Source organism: Erithacus rubecula (assembly GCF_903797595.1).
Source record: "Erithacus rubecula genome assembly, chromosome: 15".
Taxonomy (NCBI): Eukaryota; Metazoa; Chordata; class Aves; order Passeriformes; family Muscicapidae; genus Erithacus; species Erithacus rubecula.
Window position 1 is genome coordinate 15285947 of NC_136667.1, and position 22721 is coordinate 15308667.

A 22721-nucleotide genomic window follows, 5' to 3' on the forward strand; every position below is an offset into this window, starting at 1 on the left:
GGCCGCGGCCATTCGGTACCGCCGCCGCCGCCGCCGCCATTTCGGGAGCGCCGCCTCAGCGCGCCGCGACCGCGGGTAGCTCGGTGCGGCCCGGCCCGAGCGCACCTTCTGCCGTCGCCGCCACAGCCTCCCCGACCCCTGTCCCGATGGCGACCTCCGTGGGGAACGTGGCGGACAGCACAGGTACCGTGCGCTGCGGCACCCCCGGGGATGGGCTGGCCGGGGATAGCGGGGCCCGGGCCGTGCCCTCGCCCCCGGAGCCGCTCTCCGCTCGCCGGGCCCGCGCTCGGCGGAAGTTTCCAGACGCGGCAGAGCGGGGCTGTCCCCGCCGCCTTTGTGGGGTCTGTGCGCCCGGGCCCGAGCGCGGTCCCGGTGCGCTCCGGTGGGCGCTGCCCGTGGGCAGCCCCCGGGCCGCTGCCGGGGAGGTGTGAGTGCGGCGGGATCGCTGCTATATTTATCAGACTATCAGGTGACTGCGTTAGAGGGCGAAGTAGGGTAAAAGCCTGACCCAAAAATTGTGTTGGTTTGCCTGGAATCGCTCGCTGCACTTGGGGAGGACTTTATATTTCAGCAGTTTAGTCGAATGGAAGGTGTACCTGCCCATGGCGGTGCAGTTGGAACGAGATTATCTTTACGGTCTTCCAACCCAAATAGTTCTGTGATTCCATGGCATGGCCGAGCACTAAAGCGGTTTTATGAACAGCAAGGTAGCGTGTTGTATGGAGAAAAGCTCCTACCCTAAATTTAGTTCGAAGATCCGGAACTTGAGGAGTGGAGGAGAAATCTTTCTCTGTAGAGCAAGGGAACCAAGTGTTATGGTTACTGTAAGGATTAAAGGAAAACACACCTCCATACCCCCAGATTTTGGGGGTTTCTTTAACCAGAGGGGCAGGAAGAGCTGAAAATGATGCCTAGGAAAAGGAGGATTTTTGGAGAAAGAAACTAGCAGTGCGGAGATAGGGATGTAAAGAGAAACGGTAGTGATAGAGAAAAGTGCTGCAGTACGGTATTTTGGGCATTCTCAGCTAGAGCTGTGTGTGGTCAGCGAGGCTGCAGCATCTTCTTGTAGCCTGGATCCCTGGGGCTAAAAAGAGCCACGTGCACGCTGAGAGAAAGTCCTGTGCTATCCAGCACCTCCCAGCTGGAGGTAACCACTGCTGCTGTCTGGAACTAGGTTGTGTCTGAATGTAAGGTTGAGCATGAGTGTATCGCAAATGTTTAGGATGATATTTTTTGGGGGGAAAATGGCCTTGGGCATGTTTCTGGTGGTGCTATGCAGCTTTTTGTTTTGCTTATATTGTCTAGAAGCCTCAGGGAAGGTCATTGTCACAGTACTGTACTAGACTTTTCCAAGGTCATAGTCGAAGCATGCAGCACAAGTTAGCCTAGGTACAGAAATTCATTTATGCAAGACTTGATAAGGGATTTTCCTGGCTGTGACTCCTCACTGCAATTATTTTCTTTACGAATTGATTCAGTGAGCATCTATTAGTGGGCTGTATTAGGGATATTTTGCACTGCATAACTTCCAGCCAACTTTGTATTAAAAGTTTCACTTGTTCTGGACTTTATGATATGGCTGTCAACTTCCTGCTTTTTAGTGAACTTCTTCACAATCGTTTATAAAATAAATGTTTGAAGGTAGATGACTAGCAATTTTACACTGAGTTTATCTTTTCTCTAGAGACAAAGGGTGGGTTGTTTTGTAAACAGAGACACTTGCTAAACGAAAGAAAATGTCAACGTTTCTTCTTTTGTTGCTTTTGTTAAGTTCTCATTCCCAGGTATTAAATCTGCAGTGCCTGTTCTCTTGCCCTGGAATTTGCAACTTCAGTTTGACTTCTTGCTTTAAGTAGTCAAAATGTACTATTTAGATCATGCTTGAAAGCTTGTTTCCCTACAGTCACTAGTATTCAAGTGTAAACTTACAAGTTATTTTGTTTTGGGGTACTTTTTGTTTTTTTCTTGCTTTGAAATTTATTGAAACAATGGGAATGCATTTGAAGAGGAAATTGAGTTCCTGAAACATGCTCTTCCTCTTTCTGGTTTCTCTTTGCCATCAGCAGAACTTGCAAATACGGTGACTGCCAGAAGGGCAGAACCTGTTAACAGCACAGGGGCCAAGTGGGGAGCAGTCTGCCCGTGCTGCGCTGTCACCGTGTGACTGTCAGCACCATTTATTAGTGGGGTGGTTTTCAGCCACCGTTCAACATTCTTATGTTGAATGAAGGTTGTAGCTTTTTATCTTCGCCAGTAGGTTTAACCAGATCCTGAAGTCCGCTTTGCCTTTAGGGTTTGAAAAATAGGAATCTAATCTAGATGAACATACTTGGTTATTAATTTGTCCATTATCTGAAAATGAGGGGCAGTAGTAGTTCCAATTTACTGTGTAAGAGTTTATGGCACTGACAGAGACAATACACTATCTGGATAAACTGCTGTACTTATAGAGGACTCTCAGTCTTATATTAAAACCTACTGGTGCTAAAACCCCACATTTGAAAGTAATTTAAATACATTGCATCAATCCCAGTTTCATAAAATAAACACTAGGTAGTGAATCTGTACCTAATCTCTTCATGATTATTTTGGATGTCTTTTAAGTTCTCAGAAAAGCATGAGAGACTCTGGACTTTTGTACTACCTCACTACAAAAACATAAGCTCAGCTATTGACGTGTTTTCTTGTATTAGGAAAGGTTTATCTGTTTCATTTAGATTCCAGATTTTAAAAGTGTAGGATGGAGTGGGAAGTGTTTAGTGAATGGAATTGAGGGACTGCAGAGTACAGGAGGAAAAATGAGAGATATTTGTGGTAATCAAACATTCTAATAGTAAAAATTGTTGATATAAAGGCAGCATTTGAAGGCCAGCACTTTTTTGTAGGATGAATACTTGCAGGTTTTTTCCAAGCTGCATTTGCTTATTACTTGTTAAGAGATTTTACTCACTTTTCTGACTTCCGGTTGTTTTGTCTAAAACAGGTGGTGTTTTCGTTTAAGTATTTTATTCTCCACAGTTGGGTATTAAATACTAAAACTGTTTTGTCACTCCTGTTCCAGCTAAGCCTCCAGGAGCAGTAACTCCTTTCCTCTACCCAGTCTGCTTAATGGTTCTTCCTGTAGGCCAGTTGCATAATCATTAAAGTGTGTGTTTGTCTCTCAGATATTGTTGTTCCAAGACCTTTTTTTTTTTTTTCTGTGAAGGGATTTTGACTCCTCAGAGAAAATATAGGAGTATGCAGGGTTCAAGGAATTTTACCCATTGTGATTTTTTTTGTATTTTTTAAGGGCTCTCACTACTTGCACATCAAAACTTCGTTTTGTTTGTCCTTTAATAAAGTCTTTGTCTCCTGTCCTTCATTTCCCTATTAAATGGTTAGAACTCTTTTTTTTAATGTAGCAAAGCATAGGATTTTTCAGTTGTGTGGGAGAGTGAAGAGAGTCATTGTTCTGTTAACAACACTTCCACTGTTAGGAACCAAAATATCATATTGTTACAGGAGTCTCTTTCAGGATAATGGAAAGTGATTGGCAAATATTTGCAGTCGTTACAGTCTGCATTTTTGCCATTATTAGCTGATGGAGTCAAGGACTGGTACAGATCTTAGAGTCCAACTGTCACCACCTGTAGTGTTCCTTATCATTTAATCCATTATCATCCATTAGTTGTGTACATTTTTTTTTCTTTGTTTTGTTTTGGTTTTGTTTGTTTCCCATCATCTAACTTTTTGTTTTCCCCCTTTAAATGTTTTGGTGATTCTCCAGAACCAACGAAACGTATGCTTTCCTTCCAAGGGTTAGCGGAGTTGGCTCACCGTGAGTATCAGGCAGGAGACTTTGAAGCAGCAGAGAGACACTGCATGCAGCTCTGGAGACAGGAGCCTGATAACACTGGTGTGCTTTTGTTACTGTCATCCATTCACTTCCAGTGTCGCCGACTGGACAGGTAGGTTTTCTTCCCTCTGCAGTTTTGCTGGGGTAAGAGAAATACTGATTGGACTCAGCAGCTTTACAACAAGCAGGAGGCATTGCAGTTATTGTCGTGTTATTTTATTATTGTGTGTTAACGTTGCAACATCAGCCACGTTGGTGTGTACTGGCAGAATATGCGTGTGTAATGTTGATTTCACCTACTGTCTAAGGATTTGTGGTTTTGGGGTTTTTTTTCTTTAGGTTGTAAGACTCTTTTCTGCCCAACAGCATGTTTAGTTAACGGAATTTTGTGATACGAAAGTTGTTTCTATGTTTTTTCTGCTTGCTTGTTCCTGATCTTGCTTTCTGTGCCTGTAGCATTTTGAGCTTCACTTGTTCTAGCTGTAAATTCATTTTTGCTGGTGAAGGAAGAAAGAACTTTTGACTTAGATATGTTTGATACAGTCTTCTGATTGAAGTTGTAGTAGTTCAGATATGGAAAAATAAAATGAGTCAGGATAAAGAGAATTTTACATGTAAGTCATGTCCTGCCTCTTGAAAAGACTATCAAGTGGAACATTGCTTAAAGCGTACAGATGCTAGAAAAGGGATTCCTGCAGTGGTTTTTCCAACTGTGTTGAGCTCACGTTTGGTGAGGCAACTTGAACCCTTCTGGCTGTAAATGAGAGCTGTCTTGGTTCAGTACAGCCTAAAATGGGAACTAGGGTGATCAGAGTTTAAAGTGGGAGCATAAAGATACAGGACAGCTCTGTAAGTCCAGATTTGCTGGCTGTATGTTTGGCTCACCTAAGCATGAATATTCACTAGAGTAACTAGATAAACAGACAAACACTGAATGTGAAGGGTGGGTTTATTTGATTTTTTTGTTTGTTTGTTTTGGGTTGTGGTTTCTTATTTGCTAACTTGTCTATGTTTTCTTCAGGTCTGCTCATTTCAGCACTTTGGCAATCAAACAGAATCCACTGTTGGCCGAAGCCTACTCAAATCTAGGCAATGTGTACAAGGAGCGTGGACAGCTGCAGGAAGCAATTGAACATTACAGACACGCACTGCGCCTCAAACCAGATTTCATTGATGGATATATTAATTTGGCTGCTGCACTCGTAGCTGCAGGTGATATGGAAGGAGCAGTACAGGCATATGTGTCTGCCCTTCAGTACAATCCTGTGAGTAATGCCTTGTTTTATAAAAGTCCATTCTTTATTACTGCCTTAGGACACAAAAGTAGCAGCTTGCAAAGAATGAACACAAGATAACTTCTCCTACTTGTGCACCATAACCTTAATGAAGCAGTTAATGCTGTTTTTAAGGATCTTGAGAGGCTTTTGTCACAAAAAGTTGTATATTGCAGTAAGGGCTACTGGTTGTTTGCTTTTCTGTATATGTAACATACCTTTTTAGATAAAAGAAAAGCAAGGTTTGGTTCTCTTTTTTTCTGAAGGTAGAAGCTTCAGTGGGTGGCCCCATGTTTAGCTTTGTGTGCTTTAAGGTCCTACTACGGTGAGAGAATAGATGCTTAGACTTGAATGAGAGATCTTGGAAAAGAACCAGGTATTACTTTATCATGAAGTAGAAATTTCATAGTGATAAGTGTTGCCTAGCTAATATTTCTGCTGTAGACTGAGTTAGATTTACACTGTGGACTGGTTTACAGGACCATCAGTTGAGGTTTTATAGGCTGAAATGGACTGACCTGTAAGTGACTCCTATAAGGTTGATTGAGCTGGTGTTTGGATTTTCGGTTGTAACTTTCATATGGACATTTTTTGTAAACAGACTGCTGTAGTCTGTTTATTTTGCATCATGCTCATTAAGTTTATATAGTATTGCTCAGCATGATAAAGGTATTTGCTTTCTCTTTGGTCACACATTTTGATAAGAAGTACTTCAAGTACAGCATTGGTCTCGTGTACATAAATCCTTTTTCTGTAGGAAAAGCAGAAGCAAACCCAGTCCAGCAGGAGCCCAGTACCTTATTTCTCTATGTTTATAAGCCAGTGTCTAATTTAATATGCCTGGTGGTGTGACTAGTGGATGCACTGGTTAGAATAATGTGAGATGGTGGGGTTTTTTTCACTAGTTGAGTTTTGTTTAGGTTAGTAAATCTTTTCATTAGTGTTGACAAAATCTCTACATTCTCTCTGGTCTTTACTGCTGGATAATGGTGTTGCAGACTTTGCTTTCTTTTCAAACAAATAAAAGAATATGAACAAGTGTTAAAGCTGTTGGAAATGGATGGACTAGTGGGAAAAACAGGGAGGAAAACTTCTTTAGGGATACAGGCAGCAAAATCACTTTATATATGTATTTAAAAGCCATAATGGCAATGGTGTATCTTAAGAATACGGGTTCAGAGTTGTGGTTTAAAAAAAAAAAAGTAAATGGGGCTTGAAATGCTTACATGTGACTTAAGCTGCTGGGGGGGGGCATTTGTTTTCAGTTTCTTTAAATTTCTGTATAATAGGAATGTATTAAATACTTCCTTTTAATTGTCTACAGTTGTACTTATAGAGTATTAAATTCACTCGGTTTATCTGTTGTTTGTAATCTTAGGTCAAGAAAAATAATTTACATTTGTGATGTATCTATTAAGAATGAAACTGGGTTGTTCCTTGCAAATTCTCTGCGAAGACCTGTGGGGAATCTGAAGTCCTGAAGCTGATGGTGTGATTTTGATTTTTCAGGACTTGTACTGTGTTCGTAGTGACCTGGGGAACCTGCTCAAAGCCCTGGGTCGCTTGGAAGAAGCCAAGGTAGGTGTTGGGTAGAATACATGTAAACGTCAGTGTTTTGAAAACTTGAACTTTGCACCAAGTCTCCAAATCTGCGCTGATCTACAGACAGTCCAAGAAACTTCTGAAAACTGAAGGCACTGAAACACCCCAGAGTAGTTGCAGGGCAAGATATGGCATGTCCATGTTTAAAAAGTTGTTTTAAGTCAAGAAATGGAAAGTTACCAAGCCTTCCTGCTGAACTAGACTATCTGATACCATTCTGAAGTATTGGGCAGGGGCTCCATCATGCTTCCATCTGGAAATAAGTAACAATCCTTCAGATCTGAGGCTTGCCTGCTGGTGCCAAGCAGAGAGCCTGTGGTTAGCTCCAGATCCCTGTACGATGCAGGTGCTATTGAAAAGGCTGCTCTTCTAAAGTCCTTTGTGGCTTGTAAGTGGAGAAGAAACTTATCCAAATGTTACCTTGTAATATTGGCTTTTAAAGATTTTTATTCTTTTAACTTTTCCCTTCCCTTGATAGTGGAAGAAAGGCTAGTAAATAATAGCTGCAGTATGCGACATACACCACCCCCCCACCCCCATCCCCCAATATCTTTTCTTCATGTCTTCCCTCTCCCCTCCCCCAAAATAAAGAAATCGGAAGGACAAAGCTGGTTTGTTTGGTAAATGAACTGATCAAAAGAAAACTTGCTGTAGTGGAAAGGTGGCTTCTAGCAGTCGTGCATTTCCTAAACTGAGAATTCGAACACCAAGATGAGTTTAAAATTCTTGGCACGTTAAAATTTGGATTGCAGAAAGAAATTGTCTTGTTACAAGCCACCTTACGCGTCCGCGCTGCAGGGGTGAGGAGTGTGGAGAAACCAGAGCCACTCTGGGCTCCACGGCTGTCGCTCCAAGCCCCACGCGCATGCTCACAAGTGGAGTGTATGAACAGCGTAGCTGTCTGTTTGGCTGCAGCACCATTTGGGGAGGGTGGGGATCTCTGTGGGGTAACGGGGAACTGCAGGTTCAAAATTCAATATTGCTTTGTTTTTCGTAACAACTTGGATGCGTGTACCACCCTAGGGCAGCCTGATTGATTTGGCCGGATCCAGGTTGAAAACATTGTGTAGCAGCATTCAGTGTTGAACAGTCTTTGAGACACTTGGTTCTCAGCCCACCAAGCGGACAGCTAACACGAATTGCACTTCACTGCAGCTTTAGTGTGACTGGTATAGGCCAAGACACTGCGCCTGCCTTAGGTTGCTGACTTCTTTGTTTCAGAGCTCTGGAGACACCTAGTTTGAAAGTGTTATTCCGTTTTGTGAGAACTTAATAAACGAGGAAAAACATCTTGAGTAAATTGCAATGTGTTTCTTTGGTTATCAGTCCATTTGAAAGATCAAGCCAGCAGATTCCTTACAGTTTGAACTAAAATTTAATTTCTTTGTAGATGTTTCAGAGCCTTTCTTCCAAAAAAAAAAAAAAAGTCCCTGCTGTATGCAATTGCCCGATTAACCCTCTCCCTTCTGCATGTCTCCCTTGTTACAGACAGATTATCCTCATTCCCATGTGTTAAGACATATCCAAAAAAATGCAATTGCTTTGTTGAACTCTTACTAATGATCTTGTTTTATTTTCTCTCTTGTTTTTGGTTTTTCACCACTGATATTGTATTTAGAAGGTTTCAGGTGGGTGAAACCTCCTATTCCATGCGTAAGGTGCCTCGCTGAAGGGAGCTCGAGGCCTGGATCTAGGGCAGACACACACCTCCTCCTCCTCTTCCAGCAAGGAACGCACCGAAAAGTCACATGATGAGAAATATGGTAACGGGTTTGTAACTGCCACAGCAAAACCATTTGCCTCCATGCCTGAATCTTCTGTCTTGTGGCTTCAGAAACAGCTTAAAATATTTAATTACAAGCAAGTAATGTAAGAATATTTTATACTATTAGCCACAAATTCTTTCAAAGAAATAAAGTAAAAGTAAATTAAAATATTTTTTAAAGAAATAATTGGAGATAGTTAATAGTAAAAGCTTCTAACTCTTCCGGTTGTTCATTTTTTTCCTTTTTTCTTCTTTGTTTGGATTGCAGCGTTCTGCTCTTCTGATGATGCGCTGTGATCCTGCAGTAGCGCAAAGGCTGCGCAGCGGTAACGCGCATTGCGTGCGATTACAGCCCCCGTGAACAGTTGACTCGATGATTAATCTCTCATCGGGCGACTGCCCGAGCTCCAGGCTGCAGCCTTTTGGATGAAATTGGCTTGTAACGCATTGTGCAAAGTCCAGACATCAAATTTAAGATGCGAGTTTTTTATGTGGGCCTGTCTGGTAGATTAATGATTCTGGTTGGCTGTTCACTGCACCTTGGGGCAATCACTAGAGCCAAGCAGTTCGCAGCGATAGCGTGGCGCCGTGCTGGGTAGGATGCGCAGCGATTTCTTGCGCTTGCATTACAGGGACCTAAACCTTCATGCAATCCTGTCATTTGAGGTTTTGAAGCTGCAGGAGAGGTTAAATTGTATTTGAAGGAACTGGGAAACAGGATATGGATGGGGTGTGTCTCATTTGACAAGCACTTTTGAAACTGAGGATTGACTTTTTTTTTTTTACAGTCGATTTTTTTTTCTTTTTTTCTTTTTTTTTTTTTTAAGTAATTTCTATCTGATTTAGAATATTTGAAAATCTTGTTTCAGACTGAAGTTGTTCTCACACGGAAATTTTTTGATTTTTACGCACCTAAGGGCGGCAGATGTTCCTGTTGAACTACTTGAATTATTTCTAAGATGATTTCTGTGGCAATCTGGTGTCTGAAGGAATGTTAATCTGTTACCAGCATAACTGAAAAATGGTGGGCTTGCACCTGGGTTTTGGTTTGCGCTGGCGCAGGATCAACAACAGTTTGCAGCGCATTAGTTTTGGCGCAAGCTAGCCTATACTGCAGGGTCACTTTTGGCTGGTTAGAGAAGGCATACTAACAATTTTTTTTTCTCATTTTTTTCTTTTTACAAATATTCCCCTTCCCTTGTATCTCTCTTCTTTAACTATTCCAAGGCGTGTTACTTAAAAGCAATTGAGACTCAACCAAACTTTGCAGTGGCTTGGAGTAATCTTGGCTGTGTTTTCAATGCCCAAGGAGAAATTTGGCTTGCAATTCATCACTTTGAAAAGGTAACTACCTGAGGGGGTCAGCTTCACTGCTGGATTTGGGTGTACATACAATTGGGTGCTTGCAGGTGATAAAATAGTTTGATAGTGGAGAACTTTGTATGATCCTGTTAGTTAACAACTCATGTTAATAGTTTTTTTAAAATTTGCTGATGTTTCAAACTACCTATATGAGAGACACTTAAAATTCTCCTAAGACTTCACACATACCAGTTATGAGAAAATTAATTAAATTATTCTTCAGTCCTTTCCCAGACTAAATTTTTAAAAAATCTGATGTGATAATACTGTTTTGCATGTTCTGTGTGTGAGAGAAAGAATCAACTTGGCGCTTAAAATCATTTTGCGTTGTGATTTTTGTTTCAGGTATTACTGTCCTTTGAGTAACTGAGAGCAGTTTTAAGTGACACATTAATTCCACTTCTCCAGGGTTATTTTTCACTACTGTTCAGACTTCTCTAGATTAGTGTCATTAAATAGTTGTGTGATACCTTCCAATTAGTGTCTAAATGGCATCGTAATTAATTTTGTTCTCATCTCTAAAGTTCTAGAGTGCCCTAAAGCTGAATTTAAGATGTGGCAGCACTTTCTTCCTGAAATGCATGGCTTTAAATCTATAGAAAAGAGTCTAGCTCCTCAAGGCTTTTTTTATTTTTTATTTTTTTTTATACATGTGTGCAGTTAGTGATAGATGAAGTATTTCAAATTGGAATTGATAGTTCCCATGAGACTGTAAGAATGGAGCTTGAGTAGCTTTGTACTGCAAGTTTTATAACTTCAGTTTAAGTGGTTTTTTTGTGTTTTATTAGTTTTGAAGGGAGCAAAGATGTTTTAGTTACATGGATATTGGATTTCCCATTCACATGATGCATTTGCTGTTCCCTTGTTCTTGTGAACAGCCTGTTTTCCTGCACTGGTAAAGCTTTAAAATTCTGTCTTACTTTGCAGTAGATTACGGTTACAGGTAAGGTTTTTTAGGGTTTCTTCATTAAAAACAAGGTAGAGATAACATAGCATCAGTACACAGAAGTGTTAAGTATAATCAACCTAACACTTTATTCTGCAGAAGTTGCAACTCAGTAGGTAAGCAGACAGATAAATTTGAAGGTAGTACATACTGTCATTTCTACAGATAAGTAAGTTTGCTCTGTGATGGCTTTGTATGTTTTCCTTCCTTACTGGGTTATTGATGTTGATCAAATTTTTCAAAAGCAGCAAACAACTCAGTTTCATAGAAAATGTGTTTGCATTTAATGCTCAAAACTTCTGCTTCAAAAATATTTTCAGGCTGTAACACTTGACCCAAATTTTTTGGATGCTTATATCAATCTGGGAAATGTTCTGAAGGAGGCAAGGATATTTGACAGGTAAGCAGATCAATACTGTTGCTCTCTGTGGCTTATCAGATGTATCAACATACAGATTACCTTCCTTCTGTAAAGTGTTTATGGACAGGGGTAGCAAAAACCTCAGCTGTAAGCTTGGCAAGCAAATGGCTTTGAAGTGCAGATAGACCAGGCTTCTGGTCTGTTTAAATAAAAATCAAAAGTTCCAGTGAAATGTATTTCTTTCATGTTGCTTACTTGTACTTAATGCATTGTCAAAGCCGAGAGTTTCTGATGAAAATAGATTTAAAATTAAGGATGAGGAGGGTGAAAATCAGATGCACAAGAAATACCCGAATGCTTGAATTCTCTGTTTTCATTGTGTGATACAGAATATAATTTGCAAGTGTGTCTCTTCTAAAATTTCCCTTCTATGTGAGACAAACTGGGCTGGAATTCAGCTGAACATCTGATTGAATATTCTGTATTTGTGACATGTCTGCCTCGTGTTATTTCCTTGAGTTGCAGTAGTGTTGCTGTGTTGTTGAACTAACCTGTTCTGAGACCTCTAATCTGATACACAGATGTTCTGTTTCTGGGAAAAGATCCAGGCTGTGTTGTTTACATGCAATGTACCATATTGCATCTGGTAATTGGTTTTTAATTTCTGATAGCTGTGGTTTGTGGCCTCAAATTCAATAAAAGCTTGCAGGGAACAGGTTAATTATCTGCATTGCACACAGTCTAAATGATTCAGTGATGTCTGGTTTAACCATCACTTAGTGGACCAAACAAATTGAGGCATGTTTTTCCATAATTTCAGATTTTAAATGACCTTTTAAACATTTACTTATGCATACTGTTATAGTTTTTCTAGAAACTGGATTTGAATACATCAGCCATCTATATAGTGCTATAGGAGCATATAATTAGACTTCACTTTTGCACAAAGTGATGATTTAAGTCTTAAGTAAATGATGGTAGGTTAGTGGAGAGAATAATGTGATACTGTTTATCTTGTTAAAATTCAATAATAAATTGGCAGAAAATGACGTGAGGAAAAAAGGTGTTTTTTCTAGTAATGATAAGTATTTATAAAAAGTAGCCAAAAGCTTTGCTTGTTTACCAGAAGACTTAACACTGTTCACTGTACCACTGTACCAAGGTAAATAATTCCTGCTCTCTGGTTTACCTTTGCTTTTTTTCCCCTTTATTTTCTTACAGAGCTGTGGCAGCTTACCTGCGAGCCTTGAGTTTGAGCCCCAATCACGCAGTTGTTCACGGCAACCTTGCCTGTGTGTACTATGAGCAGGGCCTGATAGACCTGGCCATAGACACCTACAGGAGGGCCATTGAGCTCCAGCCCCACTTCCCTGATGCCTACTGCAACTTGGCCAATGCCTTGAAGGAGAAAGGCAGTGTAAGGAGCACTTCTTTCTTCATAAAATTACAGTGAATGCTTTTTTAATAGACACCAGCCGTCACCAATTTGATCAATTGTTGGGCAAGTTGTTAAGATGGATGAAATCTCCATCTTGAACCTTTTAAAAGGGATTGTATAACTACTTCTCATAAACGGTGCTTTTACAATAAATGTTACTATAATAAAACAGTGCCCCTTTTTTTGAAGGTGGTAGAAGCAGAAGAATGCTACAACACAGCCCTTCGACTTTGTCCCACTCATGCAGATTCTCTCAACAATCTGGCAAACATCAAGCGGGAGCAGGGCAATATTGAGGAAGCTGTGCGTCTGTATCGGAAAGCTCTTGAGGTACAGTCCAGTGTGAGGGAGAGCTGGCTGGTTCAAGTTGGGAATATGTAATAAGACTAAGTTTTTTTTCCCTCTCCCTAAAAAAAAAAGTAAGAAAATACAGTAATAAATGCACGTAAACTTCTTTTTCTTGCAGGTGTTTCCAGAGTTTGCTGCAGCACATTCAAACTTAGCAAGTGTTCTGCAACAGCAAGGAAAGTTACAGGAAGCTCTGATGCATTACAAAGAGGCTATTAGGTAAATGAATGCTCCCTGCAAAAGTCCCCAGCCTTTGCTAAAAGGAAAGTGCCTAGATTTGTACAGAAGATGGCTTAGTCTTGTATTGTTATTTCCATAGTTGCTCTTCACATTGGAAAAGTCTGTGTATGAGTATGGAGGAGGAGCTTTTCTTGTTCATGACATGTTCTCTTTATTTTTCAGAATCAGCCCCACATTTGCAGATGCATATTCTAATATGGGAAACACTTTGAAGGAGATGCAGGATGTTCAAGGAGCTCTGCAGTGCTACACCCGTGCCATTCAGATAAACCCAGCTTTTGCTGATGCCCACAGCAACCTGGCCTCGATTCACAAGGTAACACGTGCAAATGATTCACTCTTAGAGTGTGGTGGGGCACTGTGAGTAGTTACCCTGAGGATATTTTTACCTGCTGACTCATTTCTGTGTCTTCACAGGATTCAGGGAATATACCAGAAGCCATTGCCTCTTACCGCACTGCTCTGAAACTTAAACCTGATTTCCCAGATGCCTATTGCAACTTGGCCCACTGTTTGCAGGTGAGGAAGATGAGGCTTTGATTGTAATTCTTAAGATGCCTCTGCAGGAGATTACTTACTTAAATGTAAAGAGTTAGACTTAAGTCTTAAATCAGGAGATAGATTATACAGTCATCAACAGTAATTACATAAGTTCTCACTTCCCTTTTTTGGAAGAAACATTAATCTCAACCTGTGAAATCAGTGATAAGGCCAAAGGAAGCTGTCCTTTCTCCTAATATTTATTTACTTTATTTTTTCTTTTATATATTTTATTTTTTCTTTTTTTATAGATTGTCTGTGACTGGACAGACTATGATGAAAGAATGAAGAAGCTGGTTAGCATTGTAGCTGATCAGCTGGAGAAAAACAGACTGCCTTCTGTACACCCACATCATAGCATGCTGTATCCCCTTTCTCACAGTTTTAGGAAGGCAATTGCTGAGAGACATGGAAATCTCTGTTTGGACAAGGTAGGAAGTTCTATATAGTTGTTGATTATTGATTGAAGTTCTTTGGGGTTTTGCCTGTTTCTACTCAAAATCTAATCCTCAGGTTTGTCAGTATTAGCCTTTGTAAGCTTTCTGAGTCACTGACGTGAAGAGATGGGATGTAATGTTCAAGGCTGTTAGTGCTCGTGAGTTTTGAGACAGACTACTTGTGCAGGTTGCCATTTATAATTGAAAACGTGCTGTCAGCTGGTGGGAGGGTCTGGTTAACTAATGGAAGATAACACTTTGTCAAAGTGACTTGTCTGAGTAGCCTGATAATCCTGTCAGAGTTAGTGATTATAAGCTGATGCCTGGGCAAGATGGAGAGCACAGAACAGAACAAATGCTGTGGTGCCTCACAGCAGTCCTGTTCTGGTCACAAATGCCTTGTGGTTTGAGAACTTGAAGATTGTGGTGTTGTATCAGTATATTTAATAATAAAGGGTGGAATACTGAAGCTATTAAAAAAGCAAAAATGCAGTAGTGATGTCTGTATTTGAGAGCAGAGACATCACATCTTGTGACACAGTGTGTGGGCACTGCACTTGGCTCCAGTGGAATATGTAGAATGCAGGTTTGGAACAGCACATGTCCCTGACTGTTTGCATGAATGTGGGATGAGGTTAATTCTGCAAATTCCCTTTTGTCCCTTTGTTTAGATTTTAGTTCCTGAATTTGTAAACACTTTTGTGTTTTCTTGGCAGATTAATGTTCTTCACAAGCCACCATATGAACATCCCAAGGATTTGAAGGCCAGTGAAGGTCGACTTCGTATTGGCTATGTGAGCTCTGATTTTGGAAACCATCCAACCTCACACCTAATGCAGTCAATTCCAGGCATGCATAACCCAGACAAATTCGAGGTAAAGATAAAAATGGCATGTTTAAAGCTTTAAATATGCCTATAAGGGGCACTTTTTTTTTAATTGCAGACAATTTAACAAGAAAAGAGCAAATTTTGGGTATGTTTTTTTATGGGTTGAAGAGTTCTTCAGAACAAGTCATCCTCCTTTACCAGTATGAAGTGCTGTTTTCAGATACACTTGCAGTTTTGTACTTGGGAGAACTAGTCATTGTTAAAAAGCTTCCGCGAGGCTTAGCTTGTCTATTCAAACTGATTCATAGTTATGATTCTCACTAATTATGAAGTCAGAGGTGACTTGAAGGCATTCTTAGGGATTTAATTCTTATGCTGATCTGTCTGTTAAAGTTACTTTGTCTTGTACTGATGAGAACATTGGGTATATGTGCAGCGTGCAGTGCCATACTCTGGCACCAGAACTAGGTCTGGTTCAAAGGTGTAAAAAATAGCCCAGTGCCTCTTTTTTTTTTTTTTTTTACTTCTTTCTCAACTGACAAATGCCACGTAAATAAAGATATTTTGTGTGAAACTAGATGCAATTTAAAATCACAATATAGTGCAATTATTTTCTGGACAAGCTACCACAGATGCTCAGTTTTTGTTTCCTCATTTTCTAGGTATTCTGCTACGCCCTGAGTCCTGATGATGGGACAAACTTCCGTGTAAAAGTGATGGCTGAAGCAAATCATTTCATTGACTTATCTCAGGTGAGCTTGTTTTATGCATGGACTTTTTAGCAAACATAAATTTTTCTAAATGAAGAAAGAGATGGACCTGTAGTTTGAGATTCTTTGTTGCAGTTATTTCTTGAATTTGGCTGATGTTAGTCTTGAGAATTTGGAAGTTTGCAGATGTCTTGGCATTATAGGATGTGGTGGTTATCTTGTGACCTCTGATTATTAAAAAGTAATAGTACCAATATTTTATAACTCTCACATTAGATTTCAAGATAAGTCATGTTTAAATGTTGTGGAGAAGTCAAGATATCACAACAGCAAATAGGTTTAAGCTTGCCTTACGTTCAGTGTGAAAACTGACCAGGATTTCAGTATACACAGAAGTCAAGGCAAAACCCTGTAAAGTAGTTAACTGGCTTATTCTTGATCTTCATTTTAATCTTCTGTACTGCCTTATTTTCTGAATGTGCCACTTGCCTTATGTGAGCTTTAATTTCTAATTAGCCTTAGAAAAGTGGATGTGGGGGAGGGTGTTCTGGTTTGTGTTACCTCAGTTTCTAGCCTTTAGCTTTTGTTTTACTGCTACTGAGCTTTACTGCTAATGCTGATGATTTTTGCTTCTGTAAAACCAGCAATAACAAGATTTAAGTCTCACGTAAATTAAATTATGCAGTTGGCATCTATCCATTGTTACACTGATGACTAACCACATTTATTACTGGAAGACTGAAAACAAAAAGAAGATATATTTATGTATTTATTTATTATTTATTCTTAGATACCATGTAATGGAAAAGCAGCAGACCGCATCCATCAGGATGGGATTCACATTCTCATTAATATGAATGGCTACACCAAAGGAGCCCGAAATGAATTGTTTGCCCTGAGACCAGCACCTATTCAGGTAACTAAGTTACAGGGCTCTTCAGAGGTTTTTTTTTTCTGGGAGGGGAGGTTTGGTTTTCTAGAATGCCTGTGGAAAGAGAGTGAGAGGAACCTTAATCAGAGTCTAGACTACAGGAGTTGTGGTAGGTGAAAGAACGTGTTATCACTGATGGTTGGTGTTCTGGCTTCAAGCTGCACATTGTGAGGAAAATTCACTTGAGAGATCAATTTTAGAACATCTTTGAGCTGTTCACTGTCTTGGTATTGAAAGTTTGGAGTTTGATCTTCAGTTGGTAAAGCAGAAGAATGGACTTGAACCTGTGGTAAATGTAGCTTAAAATTTGTTGGTTTTTAACTGCCTTTATTTTTGCAATGCACATGGAAATGAAGCCTTACTTTTTTTTTTGTTTGTTTGTTTGTTTTTAGGCAATGTGGCTAGGGTATCCTGGAACCAGTGGGGCATTGTTCATGGATTATATCATCACAGATAAAGAAACTTCACCAGTTGAGGTGGCTGAGCAGTATTCAGAGAAATTAGCTTACATGCCAAACACATTCTTTATTGGCGACCACGCCAACATGTTTCCCCATCTGAAGGTACGTTGGAAGATAGGGCAAGAAAAGTAGGTGTTTTCCACAAGTGTCTTTATGAAATGACACTTACAGTATTGGTAAGGGATCTTGTAACTTCCTGACTTTTTTTTTTTTGACAGAAAAAAGCAGTCATTGATTTCAAGTCCAATGGTCATATTTATGATAACAGGATTGTTTTGAATGGCATTGACTTGAAGGCATTCCTTGACAGCCTTCCTGATGTCAAGATTGTTAAGGTGAGAGCTACTCTTGCCTCTGTACTGTCCTGAGGACTGAAGGTAGTACTCTCTCTGATCTCTGTGTGATTTGTCTCAGATGAAGTGTCCTGACAGTTGTGACAACGCTGATGGCAATGCTGCCCTCAGCATGCCAGTGATCCCTATGAACACCATTGCAGAGGCTGTGATTGAGATGATAAACCGTGGGCAAATTCAGATTACTATCAATGGCTTCAACATCAGTAATGGATTAGCAACTACTCAGGTGAGGCACTTCATGACACTGTTGTCTTGGTGTTTATGTTATATATGTATGTTTTAACATGACAATGAAGAAAAGCCTCCAAGCAAATGTGTTTTCTGTCATATTGATTAGTTTAGTTGTCATACTGAAAGAAGCTCATTATAAGCCACAGATGTACTGGAAGATGATCTCCCCCCCAAAAAAAGATAGAGGAATTGTATCTAGAGGTATCTAAAGTCCAAAGAAATTAATTCTTGTTGCATAAAGAAGATATTTACTTGTTCTGAATTTGAAGCCAAGATTTCCTTATTACCTGTAGCCTTCCAAGATTGTGACCTGTTACTCAGTGTCAGTTGTGGTTTTTTGTGTTAGAAAAAAATTGCTGAGTAATACAATAGAGGCAAAGTTATTCCGCTGTATTTCAGCAATATTTATTCATATCCTTACATAATTTCAGAATTTTGCACTGTATTACCACCTCTCAGTGCTTAACAGTTCATGGGATTTTAGTGACAGTTACTGGTGTTGTTTAATCCTTCTTCCACTACAGAACATTTTTTTTCCCTTTTAGAAATGCCATATTCTGACATTGGCATAACTCATTATTTTGTGAATTTTACTGTTTGCAGTCCCTTGGGAGGCTCCTTTAATGAAATGTATCAAAATGATGTACTCCTGCTCTGTTCATAATCTCATATCTTAGTTTATTTTTTGAGTTCTTTTTTCACAACTGAGGCTTTTCTTTGAGTTGGTTATAGTTTGGTTGGTAAGGCTGTTAGCAATTCTTCCTGAAGTTGCCTCCTGAGAATCAGAGAGAATTCTTGTCTTAACACTCCACCACTGAGATGAAACACTCTCAGCTCTGTCTGTGCACTCCTAAAACAGGATTTCTCTTGCAGTGATGCTAATATAGCAGTTCTTTATGCTGAGATCAGCTACTTTTGGGCATAGGTCAACAAGAACTGAGTATTGTGTTTTTTTTGAGGTCTCAATGACCTGGATGATTAGTATATTTATCAACTTCTGCTGAGCTGTTGATCATCTTACAACAGTCAGTGACAGTGAGTCATTGTCATTTCACATCAAGTGTGTCATCAGTGGTTGGCTGCAATGCCACTGTCTAAATTTTAAATACTTATGTATGTAAAAATACATATCTGTAAGAAAAAAGCTCTAAGTGGCTGTGTTGCCCTCTCTGTTTATGTGGTTTTGATCTCATCATTGCATGCCATTATTTAAAAAATTTAAATCCTGCTTCCATTTTACTAATCCTCAAGACTCTTGCATGGTAACTTGATTATTCCGACTTCATCCTCTGCTGCTTTTTATTAGGATATTCCTATTCTTTGTGAAGGCTGCAAGATAATTTTTTTTTAAGTTTGTCATTAACTCTTCTTATTTTCAGCATTTTCATCATTTTCCTTGTCAACTCGTTCATTACAGTCTTATCAGTTACATATGAGTCTGCATCTCCTGATTATCTGTTCTATGCTTACTGTGTTCTATCTTAAAGGAAAAAAGACACAAAAAACCCAGTCAAAAATAAACCACAAAAATCCAAACAAACCAAACCCCACCTTTGCTTTCTAAATACCTTTCTATTCTGTCTTTCAGTTTTAATTTCCTTTTTGGTCTCAAGGAAATTACGTGACCTTAAAGAGGATAGGATTCCATGTGTAATGCCTCTTTATATGATTCTTCTTTCCAATTATTCCAGTTACTTGGAATTTCGGGGAGATATAGGAAGGGCATGAAAATGCCCAGTGTTTTTTGCCTTGGTGGTTGCAACATTGTGGCATCCACAAGCGTGTACACATACCAGTTAAATTCTTGCGGTGGGTAAGTAGACAATTTTGTTTTGTATCATAAAACCAAAGATATGCTTACAGTAATTTGTTATGCTAACACGTGTCTTAGGACAATTCCACAGGGCATAGTCTTGTTCCTTGCAGTTTCAGTGTTTCAGTAGTTTGTTTTTTTTTTTTCCTTTTAGATAAACAACAAAGCAGCAACTGGTGAAGAAGTTCCACGGACTATAATTGTTACCACACGTTCTCAGTACGGCTTACCAGAGGATGCTGTTGTGTACTGTAACTTCAATCAGCTCTATAAGATTGATCCTTCCACTTTGCAGATGTGGGCTAATGTGAGTATCCAGTAGGAAATCTAAGGTCAGACTTCTGGCAAGGCTCTTCAGGTTAGCAGAAACTTCATGCAAGTTAAGTTGTGACTTCTCTGTAGAAAACACTGACCTTGAGCCATTTGAATCCTTACAATGCTTATGTTGCAAGGCTTAGTGTTAGTAGAATATAGAGAGTTTTAGATGTATTTCAAATAATATCTGTGTATCTAGCTAGTGAAAAATTATGTTTGGGACAGCTTAAGTATGCTGATTCTCCATTGTGAAATAATTTTGTAATTCCTTAGTCTCTTGGATTGAGTTATAACTGGCCTTTGCAGTTGATACATTGATAAATCTGAGTGGAGAGCACACGTATCAGTTCCAGCTTACAGTGTATTGCTGAGAGCTACTTGAGGGTAATATTTTTATATTCCATAGTATGGGCCAATAAGTAAATGAGATCATAAAGTTCAAGACTTACTCTCTTAAGGAACTGCTCTGTAAACTGGCTCAAAGTTGCTGTCTCTTTCAGTGGGATCAGAAATGCAATCCCAGTGATCTCATTCGTAATGATCTGTTTAATTTCTGCTCTATACCTAGAAGTACTGAGTGGTGATGCCTTCTACTTCGTTTTAGTATGTGACATTTTCTGTTCTGAAAAGTAAATGTTCCTTTCTGAACTTTCTGTATTTTCTTACTTTTGTTACAGATCCTAAAAAGAGTTCCCAACAGTGTGCTGTGGCTGCTACGTTTCCCAGCTGTAGGAGAGCCCAATATCCAGCAGTACGCACAAAACTTGGGTCTTGCCCAAAACCGGATCATCTTTTCACCTGTTGCCCCCAAAGAAGAACACGTGAGGAGAGGGCAGTTGGCTGATGTTTGTCTGGACACTCCCCTTTGCAATGGGCACACAACTGGCATGGATGTGCTCTGGGCTGGGACTCCAATGGTCACTATGCCAGGTAATGCAGCAGTGAACTTTCATTGAGTGCATGGGTTGAAATATTAGAAATTTTTTAGTAACAGCAATCACATCAGACTTTGCTTTTTGAACTCATAGTGTATGTTTAATTACTTGATAAACTCATTCCTGGTTGTTTTTGTTGGTTTTGATTTGCATTTTCTCTTTCCTTCAGGTGAGACTCTTGCCTCACGAGTTGCTGCCTCACAGCTCACTTGCCTGGGTTGTCTTGAGCTCATTGCAAAAAGCAGACAGGAGTATGAGGATATTGCTGTGAAACTGGGAACTGACCTGGAATAGTAAGCAAACTTCAACTCTGTAATGTGGGAACATCAAGAATGTAGAGTACTGTGTTTGGGCACAGTGCTGAGACAGCAGTAGTTTTAATCCTGCAGATACTTTATATGTAAAACAGCTGGACAGTCCTCTTCTAGAGGTGTCTGGTGTTGCAGTTAATTCAGCTTCTGCTTTTATGTTAACTGAATAGCACTCCTAATTGAGTAACAATTCTGAAGAAACTGCTTATGTGGAAAAGTGCAATACAGTCCACGTTTTGTTCTTTTTAAATTGAAGATTAAGCAGTTTGTCGCTTCAAATTAAAATGATGCTGTAAAGTTTTACTGCACTGCAGATAATGCAACTTAATGTTGCAGCTCTTCTCATTTGAAGTGGTGGTGCTGGTCTGTATCAGAAATGAGAGGAGATAGAGCAGGAATTTGGTGGAGTTGGGGGTGGCAGTTGTTTTTGAAACAGTTGTACAGGCGGTTCTGGATTAGCTGAAAATAGCAGGTTTCAAGGGTAAACAGTATTGTGCAGTGTTCAGAACGTCTCATGACTGCTTTAACTCTCTTTTGTAGCCTGAAAAAAATCCGTGGCAAAGTCTGGAAGCAGAGAATATCCAGCCCTTTGTTCAACACGAAGCAGTACACGATGGACCTGGAGCGGCTGTACCTCCAGATGTGGGATCACTACGCTGCAGGCAACAAACCAGACCACATGATCAAACCAGTGGAGGCCAGCGAGTCTGCATGAAGAGAGACTGGGTGTGCCACCAGGAACTCTCCAGGAACTGAGCCTCTCCAACACTTGTGCAGAGATGATGAGCTAAAAACTGTGCATTTCTACTTAATATGCCTGGTACTCTGTGGCTGAAGTAATACATGATGGTGATTAAAGCACAGCCAGACTTCTTGCATGATAGGGAAAGACTCAGTAGAGCCTGGGATCCTTTATTCCATGAGGAATTTGGATGGGATTGAGCCGTGTACATGTGAGCCTGTGTGTATGAGTGGCAAAGTGGTTGCTGGGGGCAGTTTTGAACTGCCCAACCAGTTTATATGATATCATGGATTGATTTAATCTTCCTACAAACCTCTCTCCTTTTATGTGGATTGGGAATTGGAGCATTTTAACATTTGATTTTGGGTACTCCTGTTGGTATATATGTGGTTCTCCCATGACAAGATTTCCAGCTAGCGAGTTGCTCCCTGTGTTAATTTTAAACTGTGCAGACTGAAAGGGCGTATGTGCTGGTGTAGTCTTTTTTTATAGGTTTTATAAACCACTTGAGCCTATATCAGCCTTTTAATGTTTGACCTCTGTTTTGGAGCTCTCTGTAATGTGTTGGTTAAGATAATGACTTTTCATTTTTTTTTGTTTTCTTTTGTTTTTTAAGCTTCTCCAATAACTCAGCTAATTGGCTTCATGATGGCAGCTCCTATTCTGTTAAAAAACCAAATTTGATTTGAAATTAATCCTCCCCACAAGTGTTTGAGGTGAACACAAACTGGTGCCAAATACAGATCTTTCAGGAATGATTGTTAATTATGTATAGGGGTGCAGTCCTAGGTACTGTAGCAAAGACTTTAAAAAAAAAAAATAAAGCTTTGGTTTGCCAGTTTGACTGATTTGACTGGTGTTTCCCGTTTTGTGCTGCTGAAAGAAAACCTTGCTGGCCTTTATGTTAGTGTAATGTTTCGAGGAGCTGTTTGGGCAGAG

At 39.8% G+C, this 22721-nt stretch overlaps 1 protein-coding gene across 4 annotated transcripts; it reads left to right on the top strand.

Annotated features, from left to right (window-relative positions):
* On the top strand, positions 1 to 22630 carry OGT (O-linked N-acetylglucosamine (GlcNAc) transferase). Of its 4 annotated transcripts, none has more exons than XR_013776038.1 (23): positions 4 to 183; positions 3767 to 3947; positions 4857 to 5100; positions 6619 to 6687; positions 9704 to 9820; positions 11105 to 11184; positions 12367 to 12562; positions 12773 to 12913; positions 13050 to 13150; positions 13334 to 13487; positions 13589 to 13690; positions 13963 to 14142; positions 14865 to 15023; positions 15640 to 15729; positions 16478 to 16603; positions 17011 to 17181; positions 17298 to 17414; positions 17494 to 17661; positions 19358 to 19479; positions 19634 to 19786; positions 20472 to 20724; positions 20899 to 21022; positions 21581 to 22630. XR_013776038.1 is itself a non-coding variant. In XM_079319047.1 (23 exons), the coding sequence occupies exons 5-23, from the start codon at positions 8460 to 8462 to the stop codon at positions 21753 to 21755; spliced, it is 2622 nt and encodes an 873-aa protein (XP_079175173.1). In that variant the 5' UTR covers positions 6 to 183; positions 3797 to 3947; positions 4857 to 5100; positions 6619 to 6687; positions 8330 to 8459; the 3' UTR covers positions 21756 to 22630. The 4 variants fall into 4 exon arrangements, 3 of the variants coding, with proteins under 3 accessions (XP_079175171.1, XP_079175172.1, XP_079175173.1); XM_079319047.1 differs by lacking the exon at positions 19358 to 19479 and adding an exon at positions 8330 to 8474 and having other exon boundaries at positions 6 to 183; positions 3797 to 3947; XM_079319045.1 differs by lacking the exon at positions 19358 to 19479 and having other exon boundaries at positions 1 to 183.
* Positions 22631 to 22721: the final 91 nt, after the last annotated feature.

Coding starts and splice junctions, on each gene's coding strand:
- OGT (XM_079319045.1), top strand. CDS start 147: ATGGCGACCTCCGTGGGGAACGTGGCGGACAGCACAG. Junction 15,730..16,477: donor ATTTCATTGACTTATCTCAG/GTGAGCTTGTTT, acceptor ATTTATTCTTAG/ATACCATGTAATGGAAAAGC. Junction 16,604..17,010: donor TGAGACCAGCACCTATTCAG/GTAACTAAGTTA, acceptor GTTTGTTTTTAG/GCAATGTGGCTAGGGTATCC.